At 41.0% G+C, this 12,723-nt stretch overlaps 1 protein-coding gene across 2 annotated transcripts in view; it reads right to left on the bottom strand.

The window, feature by feature from the left end:
• The window catches only part of NRK (Nik related kinase), an 87,704-nt gene that overhangs the window by 6,930 nt on the left and 68,051 nt on the right, over window positions 1-12,723 (bottom strand). For both annotated transcript variants that reach the window (XM_053955510.1, XM_053955511.1), the window contains exons 22-29: window positions 11,987-12,160; window positions 11,379-11,508; window positions 10,794-10,952; window positions 8,932-9,075; window positions 7,642-7,776; window positions 5,783-5,883; window positions 5,071-5,220; window positions 1,964-2,123 (exon numbers count right to left, since the gene is read on the bottom strand). In XM_053955510.1, coding sequence (XP_053811485.1) covers window positions 1,964-2,123; window positions 5,071-5,220; window positions 5,783-5,883; window positions 7,642-7,776; window positions 8,932-9,075; window positions 10,794-10,952; window positions 11,379-11,508; window positions 11,987-12,160 — 1,153 coding nt within the window. The remainder of the gene's footprint in view (window positions 1-1,963; window positions 2,124-5,070; window positions 5,221-5,782; window positions 5,884-7,641; window positions 7,777-8,931; window positions 9,076-10,793; window positions 10,953-11,378; window positions 11,509-11,986; window positions 12,161-12,723) is intronic.

The raw sequence follows: 12,723 nt of genomic DNA, 5'->3' as shown, positions 1-12,723 counted from the left end.
GAGTCATGATAATCCTCCCATGTGGGAGCTCTTAGAGGTGTTTCATGTGAGATGAACTGAGAGCAGATACTCAAAGTTGTCTTATTTTGGAACAATAGCTCCTACACCACGAGCACCTTGGGAATAGTTACTTTGAGTCCACTTTCCCCTGCAGCTTTAGATAAAAATATCCTATGCTTCCAGATGATAGGTTGTAGAGCATTGAGGCAGTAATTTAACCACCTTTTGGTAACACTGTCTATTTCTCTACAGAATAGTCTTCTTGCTTCTAAAATGTGAGGGAAAAGGAAACAAAAGACTTTTACTAGTTCCTCTAGGAATATCCAGATGTGTGTCAACCCTTTATGGCTACATACTGTAAATAATTCATTACTCACACAAAAGGGCAAGAGTACTCCCAAATCTTATTAACCTGATGTTTCTTAATGCCTTTTTAAAACCTGTTTTATAGAAAATATTACAGCTATATTTATATTTAGTCCTACATATGTGTACATCTTTCAGATTAAACATAGAATACTTCTACAGTTTTTTAATTTCCCATGGGATTTGAGCTTCCTCTCTCTGATTTCTTATTAACAAATTGGTCACAGAGGTCCCAATTTTAGACTATGAGTAAGATAGATTTAGATTCTCTGCCCTAAATCCATCAATTGTAATACAAACTTTTAATTTTTTTGTATCAAAATACTCTCACCAACTACAAACTCATCTTTCAAAATACTTGTTTAAAGAAATGAAGAAATGAGCAAAGGATGACTAGAGAGCACCCTGAGGGTAACACAAGACTCTTCTATCTCTGCAACAGAGAGTGAAAATTGAGATATGCTCATACAGACTTCAGGAGGTTTGAAATGGGTAGAGAAATCCCGGGAAAACAGGATCTTTTAAGAAACTGTCAAGTTGCCCCTAAGCTGGGCCATTCAAATAACAGTTATTCACACTTCTCTCATGTTTTTGTCTGCAGCCAAGGATATAAAAGGATTAAGAAAATTATTAGGAGTTAGTGGTAAAATTATTAAAATAACAGTCAACAGAGGCCCTTATCTGAAGTTTGAGTTGTGTGTTTATAGATTAGGTTAATTTTTAGTGGGAATATCATTTCAATCAGAAGTCAGATTTGGTTTGTACCACATCCCAAAGATGGGCTTTCCCTAAAACTACTCAGATAGAAGTGAAAGGAAAAAGGTGAACATCCTTGATTTTTCACTGTGGTATCCAGTTTCCTCCAAGCTAATAACAGGCTTCTGTGCAGTCTAATTGTCTTGGGCTTGTTTTGTTGGTATGTTTGTTTTAAAATAAAGAACAGGAGTGAGACAGAAATTAACAAACCCAAAAATCTGCCTATGTTGTTCTTCATATTCCCCATACTGTTAGCCTGAAGCCCGATGGGAAAGGTGAACCAAACAGCTGTCCTGGCTCCAGTACAGCCAGAATCTCCTCCTACACAGCCAACTGCAGGCATGGGGAGATTAAGAATCTATCACAAATACCCTGGGCTGGCAGCCCTGTGAATTTTAAGTGCTAAAATGAAGGGGCCATTTGACAGCAGTTACAGATCTCTTCAGTAACTGACCCCTCAGTAGCTGTGAATTTCTACATAAAATGCTGTCAGCTATGAAAAACCAAAACACTTTCCCCCCCTGTAATTCACGTAATTCTCCCTGTGGAACCTGGTGGTAAGCTGCATTCTCAGTGAAGTCTGTCTGTATAGTCAATGTGTGATGCAATAAACAGTGTGACAAGAATACAGACTGTGTCCAAATGGGAAGCCCCTATTGCAATCATTGGCTGTGTTAACACAAACACCCATAAATCTGTTTACTCTTTTACACATCTGGTTTGCTCAGAAGCTGCTTTATGTGCCATACAACCATTTTCACCTAGATACAAACCTCATAAAGAAGTCAGGCTTCATGCAGCGGAATCTTATATTTAATGAAGAGCTGTTTTTCATACATACCTACAGATGCTGGCATTTCTCCCCACTGTAGAACTGTCTCCTTTGTGAAATGCCCATATATATCAATGTAGATGCCTTCATCTTCGTAGGTGAGCAGGAGCTCCATGCCACTGGTGTTCGGGAGGATGATAATGGCATGGGGGCGAATCGTCCCCTGGATCTAGAATCGTATTTTACTGAGATTTATATCAAAATACAGACTGTAATTTCAGTGATGACATCGACCTAACTAGCTTGGCAGAGCAATAAAAAGAACTAACTCATGGCTCATGGAAAGTGAAAGAAATGCCTGTTCTCAGAGGCTGTATAGTTTGCTAGTAAGCCTCTGAAACAGACTTTCTCCCCTTCTCCCCCCTTTGAATATGACAGCAGGTTTGCAAATAAATCAATGTTCAATAGTTCACTTCAAATTTACCAATGTTAATAGGTTTCAAGAAGCCATGGAGCCATTGAGACACAATAATATTTACTTAGTCACTCACAAAATACTTGCATTATATAAATAGGAGAAAGGTGAAATAAATTTGAATTCACAACTTTTCAGAAGATGGAGGAAGGACAGAAACTTCCACATTCCAGGAGATTGGTGCTTTCACTTTCCATGATATTTCCCTATCCCCACTCGCAAGTTAAAAACCTGCAAATTTAATAATATTTATCTTGCTGTAAAAAGTTCCCTGGACCTTTTCACTCTTGTCTTTCCCTTCCCAGATCCTTCACTACAAATAGCTGCCCATTTGACTGCTGTTGGGCACACCTCTGCATGCCACAGGAACAGTGCATTTCACTCACACGAATCTCTCCCAGAAGCCAACATATCCCAAGCAAAAAAAAACAAAACCAAAGGTGAAGTATACAACCATGAAGGTGGGGTTTTACGAAAGCAGTTTTGAAAGAAAAAGAGGACAGCCTTGAAAAAACAGTAACAAAGCACTTCCTTGTTTAAAGCGCTACTCAAACCAGGATGTTAAATAGTAAATTAAACCACCACAATTAATATTTTTATAGGAAGCATATGACTGGAGCTTTACATCATTCTCACAATGATAATTCTCACAAGCCAGCCACACACAGGTCTTTTTTTTTTCCCCTCAAGCACAGACATTTATGCACACTGTAAGGGCACAACGAACAGTAAAAGAAGTACTGAAGCTGTACTTGCCAAACTGAATACACTCAGGCCACCCACTTGACTCCGTGCCTCGGCAACAACTATCCGTAACACTAGAACGGGGATCCAGAGCCGCAGAGCAATTTTAATGCGTTGCCTTGGGACTCGCATGAGCGACCGCAGCAGGTAAGAGATGAAGAAAGAGGTGGGGAACCAGGAAAAGAGGCTACCAGAAAGCAAGAGTATCTCAAGTCAGCCTGTTACAGTCTGGGCTATTGCCACCACAAAGCTCCTTGAGGTAAGTATCCAGTTCTAGCTCTTTTAAAAGAATAGAATATCAAAGAAGATAGAGCTGCTGTAGCAGCTGATTTATTTCAGGTCTAAGACTCTGAAAGGAAAATATATTTTTAGTCCATGCTAACTTGTGGCTGAAGAGCTCACACAAATGCAGTCAGTCTCAGGTGCCCCACATATTCAGGGCAGTCACCTGGGAAATCTCTCTCATCAGGTACCTAATTGTATTTGCAGCCTGTTGAAAAAGTAAAGCCTCTAAGAAAGTTCACTTTTTTCCTTTGCCTTTCTTCTCTTGGGCAATTATGTTAATGATCCTTTTGACAAGTCACTGTTCACCTTGCTCAGCAACCCACTTCCAGAAAGGCACGTGGGTACCACACTTCAATTTACAAACTGATGGGAATTCATCATAGCTGCATAGTTAACAAAGGTACTGTCAGATTAAATAAACCCTCTAACAAGACAAATACTAAGTACCTTAAAAAACCAACACAGAAATAAACAAGCCTTTAGCACAAGCCTGTAGCAGGTGATTCAACAGAACAGCTAGAAGTCATTTTTCAGTTAAGAGCAGTCTATAAATCTAACAGCCAATCTTACACACTGTGTCCATCAGGAACACAGGTCTGACAGAACGTGGAGGCTGTGGCTTGCAGGGGCAGCAGAGTGATCAAGTGGCTTGCACAGGAGGAGTGGGTTTTCATTTGGGTTGAAAATGAGGGGCTGAGAGTGGAGAAAAGTTAAAAATAGATGGATTCACAGCACAGGCTGCAACATGCAGATCTAGGATGAGATTTCTTCAGACCTCCCAAGCATAACTTTGGGACACATGGTCTGGGGATGCAAGGAGGCCATGGCACCCCCAGCCCCTGTGGAGCATTGTTGACTTCAGGGAGGGTTCAAGTGTGCACAGAAGTTTCTCTGCCAGGAGCCTCCCATCAGACTGGAACCAGTCTGGAACCTGCCAGTTTGCTGAACCTAAGCCCCCAAGATTCTCTGGCTTTTGGGACTCACAGCTTTGAAAAGAATAGCTAAAAATAAACAAAGAAACAAAAATCCAAAAATATTAACACCATAGCATAGACTTCATATTGGACAGCCCCATGCCAGCCATTCACTTCTTTCACAGGGCAATTTGCTGTTATCTGAGCTGAAGCAGGAATTTAGTGATCACCATCACCCCAAACAGACACAATGCAGGATGTACACATACCCCTGAAATCAGCACCTTCATGCTAACTTACTGACAATCTAATGAGAAAGTCCCAAGGAAAATGTAAAACTTCTTCTGAATTTACAGAGTGGTTTCATGGGCAACTGAATGGCAAGAAGATCAACAAATTTATTGAGTCTGAAGTTGGTTTCTGCTGTCTGCACAGTGGCAGATTGTAAAAGTCACTTAAATTCATGTAGATATTATTGTGTCTTTGACTGTTTAAGTCCTAAATTTCCAGGATAAATCAATTAAAAATAGTACTGTCCATACAATAGGCTTTCTGACATTAAACCACTAAAATTCATATTCTAAATGCGATAAAAGCATTTAAACAGGACTTCAGTGTTCTAAAACTGTGTGAAAAGTGGATTTGTATTAGCTGCCACTAATAATTCTATTGAAAAATAGCACAACTCTTAACCTGATCATCATCAATACACAGCCCAAAGAACAAAGGCATTAATGTAGTTTTTTGGATTCTCTTACGTGTGTTGGAAGGTACAAGTCATACACAGATCCAGAGTCCACATCAATGGCATGAAATCCCACTACTGAGCCATATATGACCTTTAGTCTTTGCCCATTTTCAACAGTCAGGTCAACTGACAGTGGTTTGTGATGAAGTGAGGTAAAGGACTGGAAAAAAGAAAAATGCAGTTTGTAGCACAATAAAACTGTTGGTTTCCAGAACTACATTTAAGATCCTAAGAATTCTCAGAACTCAAAAGTTAGACAGCTATTTTGGTAAAATAGTAGGTTACATTTAAGGAGCTAAGTATCCATCATCCACTGAGTTGCAAGGATAGTTGGATAATTCATTTGTGGTTTGAAAAAGAAATCAAGATTCTAGAAATGGACTAGGCAGAAAGTAGCCTGACTACCACCGTGTTTAATTTCATCTCCCTTTGAGGGAAATCAACATCAACTTTGTCAATTCAAATGCATATTTTGGCACAGCACCTGCTGAGCTTGGCTGGGGTAGAGAGAAACAAGTTATTCACATCTAACACTCATGACGTGATAGTTTCATGCTTGCCATCTCCAAAGCACATCAAATGCTCTACATTTTCTTTAAAAGAATACTCAGTTTATCTTTAGCTAGAATAAATGTTATACAAAACAACAAAAACAAAAGCAGAGAGTAGATGAGAGACAGTGACAGACAGTGACACATCTGAACCAAAGATGTTTCACTTACCTTAAAAGCCATGAATTTGTGATAAGGCTTTGGAGCCCAAGCATAAACCTCCACTGAGTTTTTCAAAGCGATTACAAGGAATTTGATTCTCTCATATTTTACTGTAATACAAGAAGAACAATTCCTTAGGTACCAGACAGACACTTAAATCAAAGACCAGCCCATCCCATAAAATAATTTCAATGGATTACTTGTAGAGGTAGACATTATCCAGCATGGGAGACTAATGCATTCTGGACATCAATGTTTAATATCATCAGTGACAATACCTTGACTGGAAACCTACTATTCATTTATTTTCAGTAAAGCAAAATGACTGTTACCAATATTTATATATTCCTTTTCATATAGTGATGAAAACAAAAATCTCACTATTCAGAGAAAAAGGTCTTGACCATGCAACTAAACCAACCTACTTGATTTTTTAAGTAAGAACACACCCCACCACTACTGGTTATGAATAAGCTACTGTTGGAGGACTGGTGGTTGTTGGCTGAACAATTCTGTCAGACTTGGCAGGATGAATTTTCATTTCACTGCTTATCTGTGGGTTAAATCCCCTGGTGCTGTGTGGGTGAAGGACTCCCATCTTTCTGAGAAGAGTAAGCATTTAAGAGATGAGCAATTTCTCCAAGACAATTAAGGTCATGCTGGGCCCATTGAGAAAAAAAAAATTAAGAATCGTGCATTGAAAATTAGGATTTCTTTGTGCATTGTGTTTTCACTCTGCCAGAGACAAGCATTTGGAAACAGGATGCTATCTCACATAGGCAGAGAACAAGAAAACTCAGCAAACTCCACCAAAATGCAGAACAGTACATCCTTTTCCTTTTCTACCTGGAAAAATAGCTGTACAACTAAAGGTCAAGATACAAGAAGATTCACCAAGAGAAAAACAGCAGCAGCTGTGCTGTCAAAAACGCAGGAGTGGCTTGTCATATGTAAACACAGAAGGTCCTACCAAATGTTTGCCTAATTTTAGGATAAGTATTTTGTCGTTGTGTTTTTTAAAAATGCACCAAGCCCAAGGATGAGCAACTGAAGTGGAATATGTGGGTGCTTAGCTGTAATCACAGTTAAAGTAACAACACACATCTGTTTCATAGTCTTTCTTGAGTTTAACCCCTGCCACTTCTAAAGCCAAAAAGCAAAATCCTCAAGCAAGGTATTGAGGAGCAGCCACCTCACATTTCCTGCACTCCTCTGTATCATGGCTTTGACTTCGAAGAAAGTGCCACTTTCACACACCATCCTTCACCAAAGCAAAACTTGTGCCATATATCCACCCCCACAGTTAAATGACAGAAATTATCACAATCCTCACATTCACCTTGAAGAATGAGCTGCCTGAGAGCTCAAGAAAAGTGAGATGGTACCATTTCCAGGGTGTTTAAACAAGGGTATATTTGGGCCTTTCATGAGAGAGAAAGGGATGAGCTGATCTACCTAAGGACATCCTACAAATATGATTCACTAGGACTTGAACTACGTCCAATTTCCTAGCAGTTACTTAGGGCCAAGACGGAAGATGAGGAGGTGGAAAACATCAGTTCAATTAAAACCTTAAGTAACTACTGAAAAATTGAACCACTGACTGAGCACAGACCATGGCTGGCACTCTCTCCTTCCAGCCATTACAGGAAACAGCCATAACATCATCTGGTAACTGCTGCAAGAAGAGATGCTGCCTGAAATGACAGGGAGCAAGGCATCTGCCATGTACAACAGGGAGTCTTGAAAGAACTCATGAGATAGTCACCCAATACAATCCTGAAACAAAGCTGAAAAACGCTGCTGTCACAAGGTGCAAAAAGAGGATGATTAAGCATCTCTCTGAGGAAAAACCAGGAAATCCTTACCGACTTTGTAGTGCACACAGCCCTCCAGGTCACCCACGGACACCCAGCCTTGCCGCTTCTCCACCTCTGGATCGTTGCGCAAAATTTTATTTCTCAACCATGACAAGTAATACACCCTCAACTTATTCTTCTTCCCTGGGATTTGCAAGAAGAGACAGAACACTTTAGCTCCCTGAGGTACAAACTCTCCCCCACTTACAAAAAGCTAAAGTTTCGTGACCTTGAGTACAGCAGGTCCCTGTGCCTTGCCAGGGTGAGAGAACACAGCAAGGGCATGAAAGGAGTGATGGGGACACACAGGGGGAACTGGCACAGGAGCAATCCTATGGCACTGGGCACACATGCACTTCCCTTGTGACTCAAACTTCATTCGAGATTTTCACACCTGACTAAAATTCCTCCCTTGGGCCAAAAACAGGTTTTTACATACACAGGTATGATCAGAAATCATCACACTAACTGTTTTTCCTGGCACACAGACATGTCCTGCAATGGCCATTTTGAATAAGCTATTGATGTAGTTCCAGTTAACTGTCAATCTTCATTCAAAACAGCTATTTTTCTTCTGGATGCCTTTACATTTGAGAATTCTTGTTGTATTAGTTCATAAGCAGGCTATGATCAACAGCACTCTGGGACCACAGATTACTCGGGAGAGAAGGACTCTGTCATGTCCCAGCAACAACTGGACCTGGCAGTATGGGACAAACAGCTGCTGGCACTGCCCACATGATGACTCTGGATTGGAGACGAGCTGCTATTCCTTGTTGGACACACACCTCTGACCTTGGTATGTACTGTGCATCTTTTGAGGCCACTCTGCCAGAGTCCAAGATGTTTCCCAGCAGAGGCTGAAAACCTCCACTTAATGTTATTGATGCTTTCACAATACAGATCCCTCTCATGTTACTGCTCATACCTCTTGTCGAACACAGGACGAGGTTATAGCATGATACATTAATAGAACTGGACTTAGATGCTCACCCATCATAGAAACCAGAAAAGTGACAAACTACAGCTTGCAGATAATCAGCCCATTTTAGGAATATGAAACACACTGTACTTCCCACAAACCATTTTACACATTAACCAGGCAATGAATTGTCCCAAAGCCACTCTGGAATGGGAGTGTAAATGTTAAAAATTCAGGAGAGTTTTCCTATTAACAAGAATAACTGTCTTGTGATTTTCTGAAAGAGGAAATTCCTCAACCTAGTTTATAACCTAATTCGTCTTTTTAATTGCCTCCAACCCCAACGTGGGTCAGATACTTTTAGCCACTGAACCAACCTGATATAGTAATTAGCACATTGAGTCCTTCCAGAACATCCATTTGCTGGAACCGTCTCCTCGTAATCAGTGTATAAACTCTTCCTTGCCCGCTTCTGTCCAGCAGCCACAATCCATTCTCTGTTCCCACCAATAAATTTACCCCTGTCGATACATGAAAAAAATACTGCATAAGTCACCTAATGATTCAGAGGTCACTGAGGGTTCACTGTTTTGAGAACCAATTTTTATTTAATCTCACTTAATGGAGCCTGATAATTTCTCTGCTGCTCTGTGGATGACTTCCCAGAAGAAAAAAGATCTCACCATTAGAATTTTTACTCTGCAGAACACCTGTATACCTATGGAACTTGAAGGATGAGTAGTTGTGCTGAAGTCCATGTTGTTTTCACAGAAAGGAAAATATTCTGTGAACCTGAACTTCTCAGGTGACCTTGGAAAATACCTGTGACCAGCACAAAAGTCCAAGTCCAGCACCATTACAGTAGTGACACAGGAGACCCAACTAAGTATTTCAAGTATCCCTATCAACTAAAAAAGAAAAGAAAAGAAAACAAAACAAAAAAAAAAAACAACCAAAAAAAACCCCAAAAAAACTCCAAAACAAAAACCCAACCAAAAATTCCCCCCCAAACTCTCTTTTTCCAAATACAACATTCAAATAATTGGGGCACCAATTATTAGTGTTGGAAGAAGCACTGTGTTTTAAGGAGGTGTAGGGTTTGTTTGAAAACAGTCTCTGGTTTGGAAAATGTCTTCAAATGCCAAATTAAGGAGTGAATCCATCTGAAATCCAATTGCTGCTAAGGAAGAGAAGGCTCCATTGGGTTGCTGACATCAGAGAATGTCAGAAATTGTGTTTGGCTGAAATGACATCTGTGTTTCTAATCAGCAGATTCTAAAGACACAACATAAGGTATCCTGCTGTAACAAGCACCCTCCTCCACTGGCAGTGCTCTGACAAGTACCTGGTGCTCTTCAGCCTCAATGCACATTCAATTACACACCTTACCACACAGCTCTGTTCTTAATTTAAAATTCTGAATTCCTACAAACCCACATTACACAAAATTTGTGAAGCTATAAACTGGAAATCTACATTTGCTTTGGATAAGATTCCATCTACTTCATTCACTTGCCATTGCAGGCTCAGAAAGTGAGGAGTAAATGGCTGGGCGAATCCCATAGAATACATCTGCTCTTCTGAAGCAGAAAGATGGTTAAAACAACTCAAGAATTTGGTTAATGTATGACTGGGACAAGGTCTACAGCTGTTGAGGGTGACCTGACTGCTGTATCTTGGTTTTACACCACGTGAAGCTGACCCTGTAAAAAGCATGTAAGTTCAAACAATGGGTCAGTGATGTTCAGAATAAGCACTGACAGCAGGAACTAAGTAAGACAAGCCTTTGGAAAGACCTGACCTGCTTTGGAACCTTGGAGTACCTTAACACACATGACAGCAAAGGCTTAGTGTTTGGATTATTTCCCCTGGGTCGGGGCTCTGTGATCAGCTGTACCCATGTGCAGCTCAGATGAGTCTCATGAGCCACAAAAGCTGCTGAAACATTTGCAACTTTTGGCTCTCCCAATGAGCCTGGTTTCAACTTGGTGCTTGATCAAAACATTTTCTCATTCTGATGCACAAAGTCCTTTGCAGCTGTATTTCATATATGTTTGCCATCTTGTCCCTGGGAAGGCAGGGCCATGTAAGTGACATTTAAGGTATCAGCTCAGGGATCCACTCCAGCACTCTCTGCCAGGAGAGCAGCAATACAACTGTGAAATCTGCCTAGCAGACACTGCCAGGCACTCCTGCTGTGCCTTCCTTCCACACACCTGCCCAAGGACTCCCAGCTTACCCCACAGAGCAGCACACAGGACCTCGGAGTTGAATTTCTTCTTGTATTTACGGATTTCTGGGCTGTCACTTTGTGGGCGGATATTGGTTGGGTTGACATTGACAACTGAGCCCTTCCTTGCATTTTCCCTCCTGACAGGCTCAGGTTTGGCACTAGATGCTGGAATGAAAGACACACACAATTGTGGAAAATGTGAGTGCTTGGTTACAGCTCATATCTGAATCACCTTGTTCACGGTAGAACAAAAGAAACCCCAGAGGGGTGAGAAAACACCCTGAGAGCTCTGTATAGCAAAAAAAAAAAAAAAAAAAAAAGTCTGGAAAATTCCTCAGGCACTCCTGAGAAAGCATGGTGGTAACACAGCAGCAGAGCACAGCAAACCGCATCTGAAAGAAGGGCACGAAAATTCACAGTGAGATTACTATGTGAATTTCAGGAGATTTAACTCTATTTCATTTCCAAGCAATAAGTCCTCTATACACCTAAAAAAAAAAAAAAAAAGAGAGAGGGAAAAAAAAGAAATAAAAGAAAAAAAAGAGAAAAACCCAGGAGGAACATTTTACTGCAAAAGCAAAGCATACTCACGAGAACTACAGGAAGGTCCTACTGGACTGGTGGGAGGGGTGATTGGCAGAAGTCTTGGATCTATGAATGATGTGAAGGATGTTGTGGAGGATGTGCTGCTCTTGGCAGGTGGGCTTTCAGAACATGGGCTCTGCAATGAGAAACAAGAGCTGCCTCAGGCTGGCAGAGCTTGGGGCACACACCCTGTGGTGCTCTGACAGAGCTGTTACCTTCCTCAAGTGACACCTCTCCCCAGAGGCCCATGCTCACAGCAGTGTCAGAGCCCTCAGCTCCCTCACATGATGCTTGGGTGGGAGAAAGCCAGGGACAATGAGCAGAGGCTCACCAGAATGCTGCCATGGCAAGGTGCAGAGGGTGTGAGTCCTCTGGCTTGTGCAAAAGGGAAGAAAAAACAAAGCAAGGAAAGAAAGAGAGCAGAGAAGGAGATAGAGAAAAATAAGTGGAACAATGAAATCTGGTAGGCAGCTCAAGATTTCTTATCTTCCTCCCAGATAAAACTTTTAAAGGAAAGAAGGGATGTAGTCAAAAAAACTCATTGTAAAAAGACAGGATAGAGGAACTTAAAAAGGCTGGAGTTCAATCCAGGCAATCTGTAATTTATCTCTTACCTTAGTCAGAGGTTTGTTCTGAGGTTCCTGGCAAGTCAGTGGCACTTGTGGCGGGTTCACAGAGGAGTCTGTAATTTGGCTTTGCTGGAGGAGATCTGGCAGGAGATAGTTGTGGTTGTTTACACTCCAAAGGCCTTCTTGAGTGTTTGGAATTTGTTTCCCTAAAATCTGATCCTGCATGAAAACATACAGATAAACACCACATTTAGTTTATTTCCAATGCACTCGGCAACTCCAGTTGATTAGGATGACAAATAACGAGCACATGGAGAAGAGTGCTCTCCCTGATTCAGAGTTTAAAGACAAACTCTATGGCAAGATTAAAACCAAAAATTAAATACCAAAGTGTATGGCAAACATCCGAGATGACAAATCTGGGTTTACTCCTGAAGACCTCCACAAATATTCTTCATCTACATTACACCAACCACAGAAAAAGAAGGAACTTCAGCCTCAGAGATACCAAGTCAAATGATTTGCTAATGGGTTTCAGACCTGACCTTGGCACACTGCAGACAGAAGAAGGCACTTCTTGGTTCTGGACTTGCATTTAGTTCGAAGCCCTTCACCATTAATTTCATGGCTACTTTCCATTTACTGAATTAGGAAACCTTACTCCAGAAAGAGGACACTTAGTAGTACCCAGCATCAGCATTTCCATTATAGTCACATTCTGCAGACCTCCTTACAGCATCCCATGGAAATACTTGTGAACTTCATGAGGTACCACACAAACT

Source organism: Vidua chalybeata, chromosome 14, assembly GCF_026979565.1.
Source record: "Vidua chalybeata isolate OUT-0048 chromosome 14, bVidCha1 merged haplotype, whole genome shotgun sequence".
Classification (NCBI taxonomy): domain Eukaryota; kingdom Metazoa; phylum Chordata; class Aves; order Passeriformes; family Viduidae; genus Vidua; species Vidua chalybeata.
Note: the sequence above shows the minus strand (reverse complement) of the source record. Positions and strands in the feature narration are given on the sequence as shown.